Below are 22,694 nucleotides of genomic sequence, written 5' to 3'. Positions count from 1 at the left end.
TCCTAAAAAAATAAATGTTAGATGATTTTATTCTCCTTATTTTCTTATTAATGTAATATAATATTATAATACTTTTTCAAAATATTATTATTAACAAAATATAGAGCATAGAGTGTAGCATAGACAGTAGAGTTTTGACTGTTGTTGTCGAGTTTGACGCGCGCTTGTATTTCGCGGAGCGCAAGGCAGCCGTCCACGGCTGATGGCCGTATGTAGTTCACAGCGTAGTTGTTTGCCAGCCATCGGTACGATCGCCGCGTGCTGACGACTACCCAGAATTATCTTAATTTAGACTCTATATCAGCTTTTGTCATGAGTTATAATGTGTTTCCGTAGATTTCTTGTATTCGTTCGTGCTTTTTCAATTCTCAAAATGTAAAGAGTTTCCGATTTCCTTCGCGTTTCACCCCGGTGGACGAAAATCTTGCCGTCGGCCTCCGCGGTTTCCAACTTAGACTTATAATCGGTTGTTTGGTTGTCACATAAAATAGAACTATGCAACAATGTGGATTTTGTTCAATGCTGTCAGGTTTTTTTAGACGTGCTATGTGCGTTGGGAGCAGGCGGAGTAGCAGCGAGTCCTACTATCGCGAGCTCGGGGATCAAGACACCCTGGTAAACATTCCTATACATTACTCGTAATAACCTCTATAAGAGCATCGCTATTTATTTGAAGCATTCATTCATCTATTATGCGTTTGTGCCGTGTTTTTTTCGTAGTTATAACCGACGTTGTTATTAGCAAATTGTTATTGATTATAAAATGCTAATCAGCCGTACGTAGAGTGAGTTAGGTGTGTAGAGCATTAGCAATTTTATCACGGCTTATTATATTTAGTGTTTATTTGCGTGATGTCACTCATGGGCATGTTTGTGTGACACAGTGAAAGTTGATTTTCACTCTGAATATTTGCTAACTATATTAGCAAGCCTTACACATGACACAATCCTTATATAAAGGTGATATTCATTCAATTTGTGTTTGCATTGAATTATAAACAACAAAATGTAGTATTTACATAGAGATAAAATCCTTGAATCTGTCTAATATTATGTTTAACAGCATGAATGCTCATATTTCATCCGTATAAATGGATTGTACACTAAACATTTTGAAATTATATTATGTACAGTTAACAATTAAATATTTTAATTATTGTATGATTGGGGTTCCTTAGAATTTAATAAATAGTATAACAAACTGATTTCATTTATTTGTTTATAAAATGATACGCAGAAAATTATATTAGGAATATGTCTTGACTGAAATATTAAAATCCTTTATGAACTATTATACAATAGTATAAAAGAATAACATGCCAAAATACAGAAAATATCTCTTAAAAAACATTACATTAAATTTTTAGTCTTTTATAATTAAATCATTTCAAAATCTAACAAGAAATATTTTACTTGAGTGAACAGAACATAAAAAAAATAAAAAATTACTTAATAGAACAAAAATTTAACCACTATTATACTGAAATATGTGGTACTAGAGTCTGGAGCAAATAAAAACCATACCTTAAAATCTATCATCTTTATAAATTTCTAATTAGATATTTATTTCTGTATTTAAAAATGAAAACCTTTAATAGTTAATAATTAAAACTGTTCATTCTTAAAGTTATCCTTAGGTCACAATAAAAATATAATAATTCTTTTCATTAAAACATGTTTTCTCATTCTAGAAAACCATTGTAATTTACTTATCATAAATCTTAAATAATAAATATATTACAATTATTTTATAAAACTAATAGTGTACTCTTAATACACTATGAACTACATGAAAATAAAACATGGAAACAACATGAATAAAATTATAGAGTCCCAACTCTTAATTGAGACGCTAAGGCATGCGGATGAAACTTCTATTGCGTTGAAATGCTACACAAATAGTTTGAAAAGCTCAATGAATAGCTGCAAAGGGAACTTTGTCAATTTCATTTTAAATATTGCACTTTTATGTGTGTGCTCTCTGCTTTCAATACCCTTGACCCTCATATAAAATCTATTATTATCTATACATATGTATAATAAATCTGTAGAAGGGTCAATTCTGTACATTGAAAATATTGAAAAAAAAATAGCAGGGGGTGTTACTGGATCGATACCAAACCCAAATATGTGATTTAAAAATTTTTTGTCTGTCTGTCTGTCTGTCTGTCTGTATGTATGTATGTGAAGACATCACGTGAAAACTAACGGTTCGATTTCGATGAAACTTGGTATAATTATACCTTATTATCCTGGGCGTAAAATAGGATACTTTTTACTCTGGAAAAATACGTAGAAAAAAAATTAAACTTAATTTTTCAGTTTTATCCATAGACGTTGTTCTGTAGAACAGCGAACACACGTTGCGTATTATTATAGGCCTAGCCGTATTTGGATCCAATAGATATTTATAAGATGTAATTGTCAGAGTTACCTACTCAAAATGGAGAAATAAACCATCTACGCGAAGACCGACATCCGCGCGTACGGAGTCGCGGGCGGAAGCTAGTCTCCAATAAAATTAAAATAAAATACTTTTAGCCTCTTCATTGATGATTATGAAAATTAAGTTTCACATTATTTTGACATTTTCGCAATAGCATATATTTTTTCTGTATCTTAATTGCGATTTGTTTATATACAATCTAATAATGTAAGGCTACAAGTGCGAAAGCAATATTACATGAACGGTAAATACATTTCCATGAACAATGCACCACAAACTACAAAGTGACGAGCGATTTCACCTAGTATTTCGGACCTACCTTAACTGCGCACTAAACGTCTAGGAATCTATTGTTTTCCACCTCTACACCGCTGTTGTAACGCGCTTGACTGGCGATGGAATTTAATTGACGCAAAAGTGGCGATTTGTCCGCAAATTGCAATGTATGGGCGAAGGCATTCTTGTTTCGCCCCTCTACGGCCGAAGAATGCGAACAGTTCAATAATATAAGCCCTCGGAGCATTTGTCGAAATATTAAAACGTAGCTTGGATTCTTATATATATTATGAAGTAATTGTATTATATCGTCAAAGTAATTAGAAGAATAAATTCCTGCGGTATGAGATAACAATGTCTGAAGTCTGGAAGACCTGGGTCATCAACTAGTCACAGCATAGAAATGTGGAAATAAACGAAACTGATCAATTCTATATTCGAAGCCCATTGAAATGAAACCAGAATTTCGCAGTGAAATACCTACACACTGGGCTGAATCATCCTTCCTCATTTTCCAATGAGATAATATCGTAAAATATTATTATTCGCGACGGCGGTTCACTTCTGTCACAAATATCAAAACGACACCAACCGTCTGCAAATATTCGCACTATTTTTATAGGATATATATATAAATCCAAAGTACAGAAACGACAGAACGGTTATTATTGGATGTGTGACAGCCTCACGCGCATATAAATGTGGTTTATTTATAACGGATTATCATTGGATTATATTTAGTTTTTAATAAGGTCTAAGGACTCGGACGGACGCGGTGGAGCTGAATTGACAAGTGTCAATTATGAATCCTTAATATTAAATGGCGTGTCACTAGATAATGGACTGTAGATAACTGATAAATAGAGTTGGCATTTAGCATTCAAAATTTATACAGCAGCGGTATCTATGTGACGTATGTATGGAAAATATTGTATGGATAATGGTATGGAATTGAAAAATGAATTCAAAACACACACGACTAAATCTTTATAAGCCCATCCGTCAACTAACGTGAACCTTTTAACCTATTTTAATTGAGACAGACGTGATTGAAACGGTCTAAAATCTGGGATTTAAAAGGAGGCACAAAAGTATTAAAACTGGGTAGAAGTAGTTTTAAAATGGTTGCAGGGTTTTAAGTAACTGCTTATTAATAAAATTACTTAATACCTAAGATTAAGTCTTTTTAACGGGTTAAAATTTCGATTTAGTAAGATATTACTAAAATGCAATTTTTGTTGCAGAAAATCGACGATCAATCGGTGTTCTCCGATGAATCCGAAACCATAGGTAAGTACTATACGCAATAATTTTCATATCACAGGTTACCACGACGGCAGATCTCAATGGAGGTAGCATCTGTTCAGGTAGTATATGTGGGTAAACGTTAACGAAGCACTATCCAAGCATTTAAAAAAAAATCATCGCAGGTACGCACTAGTATGATAAACAGGAACAGCGACTAGAAGTACGAAACTTCAACATTTGCATCTTAAAGTTCTAATCAATGTTCGTTGCGGGTCTAATAAAAAAAAAAATCTGCAACAAATCCATTTTCGATAAATCGTAATAAAAGTATAATTACGTCGTAGTATTAAAAATTATGATACGTCTATCAGGAAGAAAGGCTGCAGGGAGGTAGAATCTCGGTAAAGATTAGTTATCAATGTAAATAGGTACTTCGCCGAAACATCGTAATCCCGATGATAAATTTGACGATAATTTTTAATGTAAGTAAATGATTTTTATAATGTGAAAGAATTTAAAATAGTGACCCGCGAATTTTTTTGAGATTTCCAGAATACAATAAAAATAATATTAATAAAAGAACCTAGTAAATGTGATGTACCTATTATTCAATGTATTATATAATATATTGCCTGTAACAGCGGCAACACAAGGCGAGTACTTAAGCTTTATAATTGAGTAGTGCTTAGGAATACAGCCTTAAGTTTATAATTAGGTCTTTCACAGACTCATCAACTGAGCTAATTTCTGTGTAAGAGGTTTAGAAATTGCTGGCGGTTCTTTGAGCTCAAATCCTTTGAAGGAGCGACAAATCTTACAGAAAAGTAGCTAGGTATGTAGTACCATAATCTTTTACTCGTACATGAAAATTACTTTCATAGTTTCATAGTTACCTACATATTGCCGGTAAAACAGTTTGTCTGTCCGTGGGTTTGTTTCGTTGTCACGGCTACATTCATAAACATAAGAGGTGTTCGTATTATATTTCGTTCGTATTATTACATTTAAATGAGAGTACAGAATTTGATCAAGTAGTTGTACAGTAGTTCACATAAATAATATTTTGCATACTTATTTAATAATATTTTGCATTGCTGACTCGGATTCTAAATCCATTATCTGTATTCAACAAGTTGACGACTGCACCACCGAGATAGACGTAAATATTGAATACATCGTGAAAATTATAGCTAATTATTACCTCATTACGATTGTCACTAAAACTTTTACTTAATTAAAAAAAACTTCAAGCATTATTTAACACTAAACTTTTCATACATAACGTGACGAGTCCCCATTGAACTCTACACAAAGGTTAATTTGAAATGTCGTAATTATTATTGGTATATGCATGTTTCAAAGTGAAAACTAATTTGATGGTCGGACTTCGGATTCTGACATCATAAAACGGTTGGTAGTCTGTGCTTGTATTTTATACCTGGATCTAAAAAGGGACTTTTTCCCTGATTGTATTTTGTTAATTATTTTGCTCTCACGACAAATAAAAAAGTTTATAAAAATTAGTTTATTAGCAAGTAAAATTAATTTGCCCATACTCAACCCCATTTCCTGATATTTTGTGCATATTAAGCGGTCTGTAACTTAATCAAGTTAGTGAACTGTCCTCGTGGACATAACCGGGGAGATTACATTAGCTTACACGACACTGATTGACAAAGTCGCCTGCTATGCATGCATGATTAATTGCAATGCAATAATTGACAACCAAATAGGGTTAAGCGTGTTTTATAATGGGTTAGAGGTCTAAAGGATTTAATTATTAAACTACGAAACTAACAATCCATATCCGCAACTGGGTACTTTTGAAAATAATAATCGAATAAGTCCTAGTTTAAAAGGAAAGTGTAAAAAACAATATAAGATAATTATTGAATAATTTATTTCGATTTAGTTTTTGGTGCTCTAAATAAATGGAAAACTATTTATGTTATGTATAAGTAGGTACTAGGTACTAGCTCAGTCTGCGGCGACCACGCCGCTAGTGAAGTGTTGGAAATTTCAATAATATAATTTACCGACAAGATAGATAAATTATGTTGAAACTACTGAAATTGATATTTATAATTATCATTGCTCCTCATAAAATATGAATAATAATGGATAAAGGACAAGCTAAATTTAAACCGTAATATAATTTGCTTAATTGAGAAATCGTATTTTGAATCCGTTCTAAAGTCTCTACTTTTTAATAGTATTACGCTTTTGTAAAATTTAAGACGAAGAAAATTCTAGATTAATTTATTAATCTATCTTTCGTGACCGGACTAAAATAATAAACCGTATTAGAAGCGTTTTCCAAAACCGTAGTTATTGTCAATCAAGGAAAATGTAGCTTTCTTCTGCTTAAACATTTTTCAAATTTAGTTACCTAGTTTTTGAGTTATCCATTATAAATATTCAACGCAAACAAATCTCGCGGCTGAATAGTTTCTTAATATGAAGTTAAAGTCAGGTACAAATGTGAGACGGCCATTAGCACCGCGGTGGGTCAAAAGGAGGATTGTGCAAGACGCAGTGCGAAAAGCATTGTATTTTGTGAGGCTTATGAGTAATGGATACCAAGTAACACAATTATTGCGTAGGCGATATTTTCAATTACAAAAACTTTGTCGTTTTATGTTTGAGCGGGAGGTGGTTGATTGATTGTTAAAGCGATCACCACCAAATATTTACAGAAGTATTGCTAAATTTAAAAAGCCGGTCAAATATTTATTACGAAAGGTGATGTCGAATACAATACGGCAGAGTAGGTATGGTAGAGCTCACACTGCTGTTTAGCGGGGGACTATAAGCAAGACGGTTCTTTTCGTAATACGTAGGTACTCGTATTAAATATTATTTTTCTATGAAGCAAAATATTTTCAGCATTTACGTCGTCTCTGCGCGATAAAAATAATGAACTTCAAAAAAGATAAATTTTGTCAAGACGACTTGTTTACAATATTTTTTAGAGAATATAAAATGAATTCGTGAAAGTTGACCTAAATATAAAACAGGATAAATTAAACGGAAGCTTAGTGAGATAGCGTACAAAATAAAATTAATATACAGAGAGGTAAAGTAAATTACAAAGTTACAGTAAAAGATGAAGCCGTTAGATGCGATTTACGTTTCGAACTTTTTAGAAATTTGTATCTGAATATTTTTCTTGTAGAATAATTGATAGCCTTTGATACCAAATTTTCACATTAAATTTTATAACTTTCTCTCCTCCCTAACAATAACTAAGTTCTTTCATCTTATGCTCATTATATCCATTAGATATATTGCTAGAATATAAATTTCATTGTATCTTTCTTTATATTTCTATTTATATCTTTCCAAATTAATAAAAAATTCATACGAGTAACACGCGAAAAAAACAAAAAATGAGTCTCGAAGCTTCTCTTTGAAAACATCCTCAATTAATTTTGCATCGAATAAAAATGTGACTGTGATTTCACATTAGCGCTGATAAAATAAATGTGACGATGTTTTTACGTATTTAATTACGCAAAAACAGCTGAAAAGATTATACGCTGTTACACGAGATAGTGTAGAAAATGATACAGTATTTACAGTTGTGGATGAATACATTTTTCATTTTTACTGAATACATTGTTGTTTATCGATTTGTATGTAATAACAATTACATACCCAATAATAATACCCATTACAAGCCGAGTACACGTCGATGCTTCTGTGATTTATGGGAGAGATAATTTACGATGTATGTATCTATTACGAAACTCATATTGAGATATACGCCTTCAGGTATGTATTTGCAATAGAATGTGTATTACCTACATTTAATTGATTGTTTCGAATCATTTAAATCGTTTTATTGCACATTATTGATAAGTTTAATCGGAAGCGGGCCTAATTTATTGAACGTATAAATAAATAACTAGCTGTTTTCACACGACGCTGTTCGAGAATGGTTCAGTTTAGACTTAGAACCTATTTCGGTTAGTACCACCCTGATTATAAGGCTTTTTCATGTTCCTAAATGTAGATAAAATTACAGCAATTTACTTATTAAATATTAAACATCGCCGCAAATGAGTATCATCTTCATCGTATTTTTTTACTTGAAAAACACAGAATACTCGTATTACTATAATTTTGATAAGTCGATGTTGAAAATAGTATTATAAGAAAGAAATATAGCTCATAAATATAATGAATTTGTTAGCACGTTTTTGGAAAAAGTCTGCAATGAAATTACGAGTAGATATTCTTTGGAGTAATTGGACGCTTTATCTTATTAATTAATTATGTCCATTAAGTACGTAATGAACTGTTTATTTTGATAGTGAATATGATGTTCCTTCAAAATACAATAAGCGCAGAAGTGTATGCCCTTTTGGCATTTAATTGAGAAAAAAACAGTTTCAGTGGTTTCATGTTTTTAAACGAAAACAATCAAATAAGTTTAATAGGCAGACCCACTAACTCTCTTAAATTAGATATTTCGTGATTTTTAGGGTTCCGTACCTCAAAAGGAAAAAACGGAACCCTTATAGGATCACTTTGTTGTCCGTCTGTCCGTCCGTCCGTCCGTCCGTCTGTCAAGACCCTTTTTCTCAGGAACGCGTGGAGGTATGAAGCTGAAATTTATATCAATTACTCAGGTCTACTGTCCCTTGAAGCTGTGAAAAAATCAAACTTCTAAGCCAACGCAATCAAAAGATACAGCCGTTTATGCCGCAAATTTTCGACACTTGCAAGGGAATCAAAACCTACAGGGTGCTTCCCGTGAACTCAGAATCTTGAAATTTGGTACGAAGCAACGTCTTATAGCATAGATAAAGGAAAAATTACGAAAACCATAAATTTTTAGTTACATCACATAATATATATTTTTTTAATAATTTTAAACTTACTACCACGGAACCCTCGGTGCGCGAGTCCGACTCGCACTTGGCCGGTATTTTTTCTATGGTTACTTGTTTCGCGAATCTTGTCTTAAAACAAGTAGGTACTTACTAGGACATATTTCAATATTAGGAGTGTGATACTTTCGCTTCGCTAAAAGTCGTTGTTATCTCCATGACCCATTTTCAGTAATTACTATGTATCTAGCAATCAAACCAATACAGTTATGCTAAATATTGACATATCCCAGAAAAAATAAGAAAAACGTATGTACACGTATATTGAGAATATTTATAAAGTAAGTAGGTTAATATCAAACTGAATAGTTTACTGAAAAGAAAAAAAAACGAAATTTAAAACAAAGCTCTACCAATATTAATAGAAATATTTTAAATTGTATTCTTTACTGTACTAAAGCCATTTACAAGTATTTAATTTATTAATAATGCATTACAAATTAGGGCAAGACGTTATCACAATTTTTCGTAAAGTACTATCAATGCATTATAGCTATCGAATATATTAATTTAGCGATTACAAATAATAATAATACGTATACTTAATTGATACGTTGGCAGATAGCGATCAAACTAGTTGTTAATTTGACGATCGGCCACGATTGGCCACTGGGTGTTTTTCGTTCTACTTTACAAGATTGTGATTAAGGTCGGCCGTTATCAATATATTTATCAAGACGTATCATTCATCCTCGACGCGGTTTTTATCTTTCAGGCTCTATTCATTTGGCGATTTTAGTTTTTAGCTGCAGGAAAGGGTTTTTATTGCATTTTTGCATGTGAAGTATTTTAAGATTTGTCTCTAGATTTTTTTATATATTTGATCGATACCATCTATAAAAAATATTTAATTTTTTAATGAACGTATTATCTTACCATAGGTTTTCCTTCATAAATTAAACTATAGGATATCTTCACAAACCTTTTACCCGAATCATGAACCTAAATCGGTTCCAATTTCCTGAAATATGAAAGCTGAAATTTAACGGATAAACAATTAACTTATCATTTATCTAAATTAAATGTAAATGAAATAGATTAGCTCTTACAAAAGGTAACCTACTTGAAGAAACAAATATTTGAGTTTGAGTTTCAGTACAAATGCTTCCCCTTTGTCCGTCACTTTAATTCTTTGATTTCAAACTCGCAAGTCGAACTTTCTTCTGTTCCAGTTACATGGATGTTATTATTCTAATTGCAATTATATCAAGTATAAAGTCTTACTTTAGTATTCTTCTTAGACCGGGAGATACTGACACAAAATTTCGAGTCATTTGTAACAGGATGGCGGTTCTACAGGGTTCTTAGTACGCAATGACAAAAAGAAAAATGACGGTGTGAACGCTGGTACCGGCGGCTTAATCGCGTGGGCGTTAGTCGAACTCGTCGGAAAATAGCGAAAGTCAAACGATTTGTAACAGTATGGCACTTATTTTTCCTGTAAGTTTGAGGATCAACGAATATAAATACAAAATTTCAAAGATCTAGGTGTTAGAAATCTTCACTTATATAAATTAATAATAAATTTATTTTTCAAGTATGACAGCACTTTTTCCCCCTACTAGAAGTATGGCAAATATAATAATGGTCACATTTTATCAAATACTCTCCAAAAAGCCAAATGCAATACTGGTACAAAAAGATAGGCGAAATAAAAAAATTTTGCAGATTTTCGGCGGTATGGCGACCATTTTGAATCGTCCGAAAAGTATGGCATGGCGATTTTCGTAAATGGCTGCACGACGATGGTTACCTGTGCAAAAGTTAGCTTGGTACAAATGGTTGAATAATTGTTTTTTTTAAATCAACACATTCGCGTCGGTATGGCAGGCTGTAAGTCATACCGGAAAAGTATGGCATGACACTACCGCCTGCTTCTTTTTTATGGGCTATCGGTAAATTCTCAAATTTTTGTGTTACAAATCGTTTGACTTTCGCTATTTTTCCGACGAGTTCGACTAACGCCCACGCGACTAACCCACCGGTACCAGCGTTCACACCATCATTTTTCTTTTTGTCATTGCGTACTAAGACCCCTGTAGAACCGCCATCCTGTTACAAATGACTCGAAATTTTGTGTCAGTATCTCCCGGTCTATCTAGTTAAATGTGATTACTTATGAGCGAAACCCTTGACGTAACTTCGTGTTAGAAAGATATAGATCTATGTAATTGCATGAAAAATCGCCTTTTAGTACCTAATTTATATCATTATACACACTTGCTATAAAATTGGCTTCCGTAATGGTAGTAGCAAAAGTGCAAGTTCATGAATTTATATATGGTTGTTTAACAATCGTGTAAATAATAGACCTTGTTTTGTAAATTGATACTTGTACTAACATATTTTTTGTTTACACTTTTCTGCCAAGGACCGCACTATCAATTCTTAATGACTTGTGTTTTGTATAAGTACCTACTCCCGACATCATCCCTCAAACCTCCCACATGGAACGGACAGCGAAAAGCATCAGATAAAGTGGTTGAAAATATTTAATCTGGTCAATTGATCCAGCGATTACGGTTTACACCTATAGATAAACTGATTTGCCATTGTACTGATAGCGAGTACTAATACGGAGCAATAGATACCGTATTACATCGCGATGTGTGCGTGAGCTTAGCTAGTGTTATTTGTGTTTGTTAATAATGGCTACAGCTTGGGAGAAAGAAATTTGTAAACGCATCAATTGAGCTTAAATCACGCACCAAATATATCGACATGCAGGTATCGAGAAAGGCTGACCCAATTCAGTTTATTCTATTTAAATTTGTGCATATGCGAAGTCTGAATAAAATTCGGTGAAGAATGGAATATAAATTGAACGCGTATACGAATTTCCTCGCGAGCGAGATGTGAAGATTGCATTTCCTTACTTTTATATTCTGATTCCTTTTTGATTTGCCATTTTATATGGGTGAGGGAAGTATTACCAGTGAACGGTAGGACGTACGTCGGTGGTAGGTCAATTAGCAAAGCCATTAGGAACATAGTTGGCCTCGTCTCTGGCTGACCACGAACCGGCGCCGGCGGTCCGCTTCGTGGTAGCATTATAATATATTAAATAAGGGCACTTTCATTGGACAATTTCGTCCTCCCAAAATAATATCCCCGCTATGTTCGGGCCGTCGGTTATGAAATGTACGCAAAAATAAACACGCCGTTACGCGGACACTAAACTGTGCATGAGGACGAGCGATAGTGGCATATAATTAGACACTTGACTAATACGCACGGAATGAATCCGTGTGAACTGCAAGCTGGTGTCTCGCCTGCGCCGGATCATATGAGATACCGAGATTACGATCTGCTGTTAACAATGCGTTGATTCCGTCCCACCTGTAATGGTGCCGCAAAATGTTTCAATTGTCACTGCAAACTTGTTGATCTCATTGATCCATATATCCATTGGTCACGGCCTCACACTTGAACGCCTGAACCAATTACGTGACTTTTTATTTCATTTGTTGTTTGTAATATTAAAGAGACAGTTCGTGTATGTTGCTGGAAATTGAGAAAACGTAAGGATTTAGAAATTAAAGATTTTTTAACGGATTTTAAACGCGATTTATTCATTATATTATTTTCCCGACGTTTCGCACACTTAGCGAGCGTGGTCACCAAAAAATCTTTAATTTCTAAATGTATAATACTCGCGTAAAATCAAACACTAGAAAATGTAAGGATGTTTACATATAGTTAAGGTGGGATAACGCCTGTCCGATCGGCTAGTTAAGCTAACTATAACAAAACGGGTTTAAAACTGCATGTAAGATAAACGTCGAGCGTTATTAAACTTTTGATGAAATTCATAGTTTAGTTTGAAGTACGTTGTTTTATTAAAATTTGTACCAGCAAAGGGTTAACGCAAGCCTTGATGGTCCGGCGTTAATAGATTTGTAACTAAAAGTATTAGTTATCTACTAGAAGTTACATGTAGGTACTATACTGCTTATATTTACATGAAAATTCAATAAAAATGGGTTGTCGGCTTCACATTAATTTAATAAAAACTTGATAAATATAAAGGATAAAGTTGTTTTTCAATGTGTCCAAAATGTTTTATAGAATGTTTGAAGAAAATAGTTCAATATTAAGGCTGCAGTCTAGCAAAATTGCGTTTTCAACAAGTTATTTGACAATTTTTTCCCGGCTAATGAAATGATAAACTGAATTTTTTTTTCTTGTTTATCAATTAGTGTTATATACGCAATGCGCGTGAATTTTTTCACATTTATAAAGTTACTTTATGTTACCTTAATCAGGCCTTAAAGATAAGTCTCTTTCCCCCAAAGACGTTTCGAGCTAAGTTTGTGCACTCACTACGCTGCAACCGATTACAATTTACACAATCTGATCAGCGCATTATTATCCTTATATAGTCGTTATTAAAAACTGCTGAATACAATTGCCGAAAAACTTATGATTTTCCTAATTAGAACGTTATAAATTCATTAAATTTCCCATTTTTTGCCTTACAAAATCTATTGATAAATACTGCTAAAAGTTATTTTTTCCATTAATTTATTCGAGTTGGTTGAAGACCAATGAGTATTAATCCTTTTAAAAATTTTTTTTTTGAATTTTAATAATTCTTTAAATATTAAAAAAATATTTAAAATAATTAGGAAAAATCCTAGCGAATTTCTTTAGTCGCGCTCCTTGGGCCGGAGCGTTCTGACGTGTGCTCTACGCTCGATTTTCCTTCATACCGAAGTGAAAGTTGCTCTACTTCATTAAATTTAATATTTTTGTTAATTGATTATTTTTATCTTAGTTTTGTGCAAATATTCGTATTTTTAAACATTTGATTTCGATATGGAAAATAAACGAAAAAAATACGCGTGTAACTACTAGAAAAAAAATTATCTTCGAACATAAAGTTAATGAAACCAAATAGATTGCAAAGGTGATTGGCAACAATTTCTTTATTTTACGGGGTGTCAGTAAAGGGATGTATATTTCTTTAAAACTAAAGTGAGCTCATAAATTTTCTTATAATATAATTTTTTTGAAGTTCCAAAAATGTTTATTTTTCGTTTGAGAAATAGGAAATAAACTTGTATTGAGAACTTGAACTTCCCAAGTTCATCCGGGGAAATCCCCATACGGGGAAAATGATTTGTTTACTCCAAAATTATATGCCGAGGTGTTTTAATTTTTTCTTCTAGTCATTTTCAACGTAGCGGCATGTTGTTTGATTATTAATTTTGTAACTTAAATACAGGATGTTGGTTTTATATTCTGATCTTACAGACGCGCTGACAAATTTAGTCCGCCATTTCTAGTTTAGTCCACCAACTCTTAGTACCAATATTAAAACGAATGGATTATCATCACATCATCAAAACTCAGATGTAATGGAAGATCACAATAACATAGAAAATTCAGTGGGTGTTGAGAACTAAACAAACACAAGTAACAGAGACGCGAAGAATAAAAAAAGAGGACGAAAACGATAATTCGTTGATGCTTTCCCTTTTCGACGTATTGTTAGGGTACATCACCAATCTGCAAAAAACAAAACTGATGATGAATTGCTGATTAAAAATGAAAAACAAATAATCGACAACAGTGGTGAAAATTTGCTGATCACAATGAAACATCCTTCAGTGGTAGCAGATTTACTCATTTAAAATGTATCGGTGAACAGCGTAAAGGAGAGGAGGACAGGAAAACATTATGAATGTGGATGGTGGATTGTATACAGGGTGTAATCGTTAAGTATGTGCAGGCGATTATGACGTTATTATTGCAGGTATCAAAAAACTTAAAACTGATATCGAAATAACTTTACCTAATGAGCAAAATGACAATGATAACTTTTTAAAAGTATAACGAGAAATATCTAAAAAATTTACTTTATACACTCCCATATCAAAAAGGGAAAATGGGACTAGTAGAAGTTAAATGTCTAATTCCGGCAAAAGACATGAATGCGGAAGATGCGGTTAAAAATAAAAAAAATAATATTTGAAATACTTACAATGCAAAAAATAACACTTTTGTCATAGATAAGAATCATGACTATTTTTTCCAAATTCAGGGACAACTAAACGTTGCAGAAGCAGAAATCTGCTTATTTGCTGTTTGGACTGGAGTGAATCATTCGTTAAAAATAGAATATATAAAAAATTATGTAACGTTTAGGCAAAATAAAATGATGGACCATTATCAAGATTTTATATAAATTGCCTACTGTCAGAATTGATTGATTCGAGATTCAGCATTCGATGCCCATCAAGGACCCATCCTATATCATTCAAGCGATTGAAAAAGAGATAAATCCAGTGCAACCGATAAAGCATCAGAATGCTAGCAAAAGATTTATTAGGTTTATCAATATAAATCTATATATTATACATAATATAATAAATCTGTAGAAGACGCGAAGACCGACATCCGCGCGGACGGAGTCGTGGGCGGAAGCTAGTCAGAAATAAATATCTTTTGTTTTCATTTGCGTATTTTTCTATTTTATAATTTTTTAACACAAACATTACATTTTTTTTATTATATACAAAATTTGTTTATCCGTTTTATTAGTTAAACTGAACAACTTTCACTAAGAAACTTAGGTCGAAAAAAATGTATAGAGTTATGCATTTTGTATGGAAAGCTTATTTTTTTTTATATTTCGTCCAAATTTCTTTGTAAAAGTTGATCAGTTATATAAACATGAAGTTGAAGATATCAATAGAAAGTATTCGCAAATTTTGTGTACTGATAAAAAAAAATCACCCGGTGTAATTTTCACGAAAATTGTTTCAAATTGTCATTTTTGGTACTTATTACGAATATTAAATTATGCATACGAATGATTTAATTTTTAAAAATTAAGTGGAGCAACTTTCCCTTAGTACATTTGTATTATTTACATATAGGATGACAGGATGCATTTGTTTGCACTACTAGACCAAGCCCTTAATGTCTTCATTTTTTCTATTGGGAATAATAGCCAGAATGTTCGTAGGCGGTGTGGTTGCTATGGTGATATGGTTTTATCTCAGAATGTCTTACCTACTTAAAAAGTCGGGACTTGGGTCCATAGTGGGTTATGGTTAAGAAATGTTTTTTCCTGAAAGCTATCTAATTTCGTCTTGAAATGTAAGAGGCTTTATACTGAGTTGTTAAACCATCCGAAATATTATATAAAATAATTCTGTAAAAGCTTTTTAGCAGTTTATTGAACAATAAAATATCTTTAAATAGGATGAGTTAAAGTTGTTACATCTTGTTATAAACAATCTGTCACTCAAACTCGGCGCTATTCAAGGAAAACTCTAATTAAGCTAGTGTTAATTAAAACTACTGTTTCGAAGATAAACTTTTGCTGTTCCGCCTTAATTTGATATATGCATAATTCTAAGTTATAGATAGAGTTATAATTGAAAAAATCAAATACGTTTCGAATTAATTTATCATTTCTATAATTTGTATTAATCATACTTACATCGTTTTATTTAAATGTGTTTGCACTTGAAACGCTTTACAGAATAATATTGTTTTCAATACGATAGAGATCGGCCGCCGCGGCCGGCGCCATTTCCTCACGCAGCCTTCGACATAATTTTCGATTATAACGACGATTGGCCAGTGTAATTGCGCCGTGCACCACTGTAGGCCAAGCCCTGTGATTAGGAAGCGTCCCTAATTGTAAACTATATTGAACTCAGATTGCATACTAATTCCTCTGATTGATCTGTTAATACGCGCTGTATTCGCCCATTAATATTGCTAATATACCATCACCGATCCAATATACATATTCATGCATTTCGCTCCGACGCCCTTTGTTATGTTAATCTGTAGTTATTGGAACCCAATAAAATGTATTAAGGTTTTTTCTGACTCGGATTACACTAGATCGAATGTGATATGAATAATATGATGACATGCGTTGGCAGATGAAAGAGTTATAAGATTTAAAAGAGAATTGAAACAAAAAATTGTAATTCACAGAATTTCCTAAATAGCATCCATTCGCCGAATGTTATGAAAAGTAAAATGTATTTGTAGTAGTTTGACTTGAAAAGAAAGTTATCTATTTTAGCGAGTAATAAATAAATTCTGCCTTGTTATAAAAGTAATTATAGTCGTTTGTCCACATCCCAGTTCACATGTCCGTTCTGATCTTGATCTATCCCCTCAAAAGATAATGACGTCTGAGTGGGTTTCGTTGCAACAAGATCGTTAATTCCCTATCCATCATCGTATTGTCTATCATTGATGGGAGCGAATTACAAACGTACGGACAGGCTTATTGTCACACGGCGGATTGATCGCTGCTTCAATTCCAGACTAACTGTTGATTTATTTGATCATTATTTCATTAACAATTGGACATCAAAGCAACGCTGTAGTGACTATTATAACAAATAGATTGACAAAGGAATCTGAAACTGTACATTTCGGACGGATATTCGCCGTTCGATGAGTACTGTTAAGACAATTGAATTTAGGTATTGTTGTTTGTGCATTTGTGCATTGTAGCTGGAACGTTGGTGCTTATCTCAGTCCGCTTTGATACCCCTTGTGTCGTTTGTTGGTCATACTATTCCGCCTTTCGTGTTTAACATTTTTCTTTGATAACTTATTTATTACAACTAGGCCACTATAAAAATTTAGATACTCTATCCTTCGGTTATATTCATTATCATACTAAAATGATGTAAGTAGCGTAGAACATGATGCACTAAAGACAGGCGGATCGCAATTAGAAGTTAACAGCTTCGAGCTGCCCCATTGCAGTTGAGGTCGACCGCAACACCACTCGAAACTGCCACTGCAGTGCTCTGAATCATAACCCATTAACTGCTAATTACGTTTCTTATGACGATGAATAATAATGATACTTTGAAATATTTCTTTAGAGAAAAGTGGTTTATTCAAAGACCAAGACTCACTATGTGAAAATTTTGACTTACCATTGTTATTTCCAACATGAAATAGAACGAAAAGCTACATTATGCGATTGCAACCGAACAATTCCTATTCCGGGTACACATAAAATACTTCAGGAACACAGTTTTATTTAGAAACCGTGAATCTTTCGAGATTTTATTAGGTACAGTGAAAACTTAATACGGCGGATATATTTCCCAGTCGTGTCCCGGTGGGAGCCGCGCGGCTCGCTGACCGGCCGCTGTAAAGTCTTATAGCCAGGGTATGTACACGGCACGCTGAACGATTCCTGAACTTTACGACGCATTTCAGTCTATTGGTTTACGAATTAAGTTTATTGCCGTAGTCTATCAATGTTGGCACATCGAATAGTGATTAATTAAATATCGTTACGGCCTATCCGCGGGTGTTAATTGACTTGTTTGCGTCGATTAGGTGCTAAGCGGCGAATGGTTACGCGTTTGGGAAAAATAATTAATACCGCTGTGTTTTTCAAAACAAAAGGCCAGTATGATGATAACAAACAAGGAATTGAAATCGTTTAGAATATACCTACGTCGAAACAATAAAACTGTAGCTACGCAACATATAACGATGTATACCCTATTCTAGATGTCTGAACTGGGGATATAATCAAAACAATAGTCTATTGCATCGAAAAAATCTTTTGTAGAAATAGGACCTATTCGAACCATATTGTTTTTTCAAAATACCAGTTTTATTTCAAAGAGCACAATTGAAAATAAATATCATATAGTCTACACTACAGTCGGAGTGATGCCGTAGCAGACGGGAGTTTAGCGTCACTCAAAAGCGACGCGCTGCCGGACTGTACTCAACTTGAATGAACCCCATCACGGTTTAGCTGAATCGGATTTTAATCCCGACATTGAATACTTCGGTGCGGCGTGTAACTACGCGGACAGTTGAACGAGACTTCGCGTTTTATTGACTTTTATTTTCACGCGCGGTCTTCGCTCGAGGAAAAGTTTAGTTCGTAGCTTTCCGAGCGCCGGACTGCGGACACAATGGACGATGTAAAACTCATTAAATGTAAAAGTTTCGCTTGCGGTCGCGACTAGCTCTGCTCGTCTCTCGTGTCGCATTTGTTACATGTTTCATAATATGCTAGTAGTATTTGCTCAGATGTTCATTAAGTGATAAATTATATTTGTTTGTAGATTTTATGTACTAGCGGTAGTGCTGACTGGTTTTATTAAAATGAATGTAGCAGATAATTCAAATGTTGCGTCTATTTAAGTAGAGTATTTTCAGGATCTGTTCAAAGTTTCAGAAGCGGGTTGCCTAACCTAACAAAGAGTACAAATTTTATCTCAATCGAATTATGTATAAAATTGTATACATATTGTACAAATAAACTTAATACATACATTATATTTACGGCTAAACCAACTAAATCTCGCCGGACAAATGTTAATTCTGGGTGTATGGATACAGGCGGATTCTTCAATCTTTGCAGAACTTTCTAACATTGTTATTGATTGGAAGAGGTAAATTGGGATTAATTTTTACACCTCTATTTTCGGGTTTAGATTGACTTAGGTCTTGCAATTGCTTTTAAGATTCAACCACACGTGATAGCTTTTAAACCGTGAGAGGATTTTATTTAAACCCTTCACTAATCCATGTAGGTAACAAAATGAAAGAGCTTGCAGTTTTATCATTCTTATTTTAAAGTCAATAAAAGAAAAATTGCGTTTTATTATTACGATACCTATAGAAGGTTAATAGGGACGTAAGGACATGGGAAAGATTTTTCCATTTAAGTTATTATTTCAGTCTTATTCCGGACAATTCATTTATTGTATATATTTCTCAAGGGTATTAAACTAACTATATATTATATGATTGTATTTTTATACAATAGGGATATAGTAAAGGTAGTACATGAGAACGGTACTGTGATGCACAAATTTGTGAAAATATTTCCTACTAGATTTCCGCCCGCGGCTTCGCCCGCGTTTTCAAAGGAAAACCCGCATAGTTCCCGTTCCCGTGGGATTTCCGGGATAAAACCTATCCTATGTGTTATTCTGATGTATAAGCTATATTGTGATAAAGTTTCATTCAAATCCATTCAGTAGTTTTTACGTGAAAGAGTAACAAACATCCATACATCCATACAAACTTTCGCCTTTATAATATACATACTAGATTTCCGCCCGCGGCTTCGCCCGCGTTTTCAAAGGAAAACCCGCATAGTTCCCGTTCCCGTGGGATTTCCGGGATAAAACCTATCCTATGTGTTAATCCAAGTTACCCTCTATATGTGTGCTAAATTTCATTGTAATCGGTTCAGTAGTTTTTACGTGAAAGAGTAACAAACATCCATACATCCATACATCCATACTTACAAACTTTCGCCTTTATAAGAAGACTAGATTTCCGCCCGCGGCTTCGCCCGCGTTTGCAAAGGAAAGCCCGCATAGTTCCCGTTCCCGTGGGATTTCCGGGATAAAAACTATCCTATGTGTTAATCCAAGTTACCCTCTATATGTGTGCTAAATTTCATTGTAATCGGTTCAGTAGTTTTTACGTGAAAGAGTAACAAACATCCATACATCCATACATCCATACATCCATACATCCTTACAAACTTTCGCCTTTATAATATGTATTAGATATATTTCCTATTAAAAGTTGAATTTTAGGACTTATTATAAAATTAAATTTATTTTCCAACGAGCATGGAATATCGAGTAATTTTACAGGATTAAACAATGGAGTATGCCTGGCTTAAACATTTTAATTATATCCGCAAAAATTGCTATTCGTCAGGAAGCTGCAAGTGAAAAACAAACCTTTAATTGTTCCGTAAAGTATTCAGAAAATATCGGGCCGGCCAACAATGAAATTACGGCCGATCGAACATTATAATTGCATTTTAAAATATGTGTTTAAGCAAATTCTTGATGCTGTTGTTGCTCTCTTGAAAATACGAAGCTTCACTATTATGAGATAATTTTCTATAAGTACCTAGGTATTATTTATCGACATGAAGGCTGTTGTGATAATTCAAAACTAAATATGGAATTCTATTAAGTAATCTTCGATGTACCTATTGTGTTTAAGATTTTCAATGAAATCGAACGACAACAATCAAAAGAAAAATAAGTAATTATTGTGTACAAAGCGAAAACTGATAAAGCCGTCGTTACCTCCCACGACTTATGTAACATCTTTTCATTAACAAGCTCTAAGCAGTGAGCACTTTCATGAAATTGGTTTTGTTTCGAAACTAATGCTTCGCCGTGGCTTCGTCGAGATTAAAAGTGCGGAGTTTCAAAAAGGTACCTATTCAAGTCGACGCGAGGGTGTATTCAATTCAATTTCCTGTGCCATTCTTTTGTCCAATACACGCAAAGTCCATTCCTCTGGTGTAACTCTGTATTATAGCACTAGTGGGTCGGCCACACCGCACACGTGTATGTCGGCAAGCGGCAAGTGGACCGTGCCGGCCGCTCTGACGCTGGCGCTCTCAGCCCCGAAACCACGTCATTATAAATCATAATTAGATCGTTAATTGTATATAGTGAGGTGAATGCCAAGCGATGCTTGTGAATGTCAAGTTCAGGCCTGATTGATTGTCATTGTGCCATGGAATAGCGGTGTTGCGCATTTCAATGTTTAATTGAAGAGACATAACTATTATATATTTTAATTAATAATGTAACAAGATATCGTTTTTCACGATTTCGAATTGTAATAGTAATTGGGTTATTCGAGACTATACCTTTATTTTTAGTTTGATTCTGTTAAACTTCATTTTCAGTACACATAAAGAGAAACATTAACCTATTTTATGTACGTAATTCGAAATAAAAGGCCGAATGTATTTCATAGATGTGTCAGGAGCTTTTTGTATCGACTCGATTCATGCGAAATGGAGCGTCCAGTAGTTGTCACTTGATAGGTTTAATCAAAAGTCTTGTATAGCGATCGCGAAACGATATGCCTTAGTCCTTACTGAGTAGTGTTGCTCTACTCTGCGTTGTACGAGCCGTTAGATATGTTGTGATGTAGCTACAAAGAGTACAAAGTGAGCTTGTTTCTGAAAGGGCTTCTTCTCCGGTGGAGTTTGTAATAGTTTTTGTGTAATAGAAACATGTTCGATCTGGCAGGATACGGAAGGCACATTACCAACTTACAACAACAACACCACAATATCATATTATATGATCAAGCTTTTATTGGAATTATTTGGTATAATTTTTAATGATGTGTAATTCTGTAGTCTTTAAGCAATAGCCCTTTTAGATCTCCGTCTACTTGCCGGTAAATAAAGTCAATCGGCGTTACAATTTCGAAATGCATACACCCCGAACCTCGCAAGATCACGGAACTTTATAAGTAAGCTCTCCCCAAAATGGAAACACGCGGTTTACCTCCGGCATGCCGCGGAGTGAGGATTGCACGCTCTCGATATCACACTCAATCCCTCTGGACACACGCTCCGTCCCTCGGTGTAGTCGACAATAATCGATACTATTATCATACTACTATAATACGCCTCACTTTATCGTGTATCTTTGATAGGTGATTAGGAATATGTAATTTTTATTTATTTAAACGTAAACGACGCGACGCGACATAGCAATCAATATGCTGAAATAAATATTTAGGATGATGAAAATTTCGCATTTGTAGCAATTATTTATGCGTCTATTTTTATACAGAGAACCTGGTAATAAAATTTCTACTTGAAAGAAAATTGTCGGATTGAATCACTCGAATCGCTACGTTTTATTGGTACTGAATGTAAAACGTAGGTAGGTAGTTGTTTTTTTAATTTCATCTCGTCCTATCGCGGAAATCAATATTCGATTCTATCTCTATAGGTATATAGTTTACAATTTCTATTACTTCACGTTAGATAATACAACTGTGGGCTCATAGATGGGACG

The 22,694-nt window shown here is 33.9% G+C and overlaps 1 protein-coding gene across 1 annotated transcript in view; it reads left to right on the top strand.

The window, feature by feature from the left end:
* Positions 1 to 200: 200 nt before the first annotated feature.
* LOC149911407 (uncharacterized) overlaps positions 201 to 22,694 on the top strand; it is a 123,411-nt gene continuing 100,917 nt past the window's right edge. The window contains exons 1-2 of the mRNA XM_090106124.1: positions 201 to 615; positions 3,967 to 4,012. Of these exons, the coding sequence (XP_089962250.1) occupies positions 496 to 615; positions 3,967 to 4,012 (166 nt within the window). The 5' untranslated portion in view covers positions 201 to 495. The remainder of the gene's footprint in view (positions 616 to 3,966; positions 4,013 to 22,694) is intronic.

Source organism: Colias eurytheme, chromosome 1 (assembly GCF_061535395.1).
Source record: "Colias eurytheme isolate Ceu_HAF_F1 chromosome 1, ilColEury1 Martin Lab GWU primary, whole genome shotgun sequence".
NCBI classification, from domain to species: Eukaryota; Metazoa; Arthropoda; class Insecta; order Lepidoptera; family Pieridae; genus Colias; species Colias eurytheme.
The sequence above is the reverse complement of the archived record's forward strand: the minus strand, read 5'-3'. Positions and strand labels throughout refer to the sequence as shown.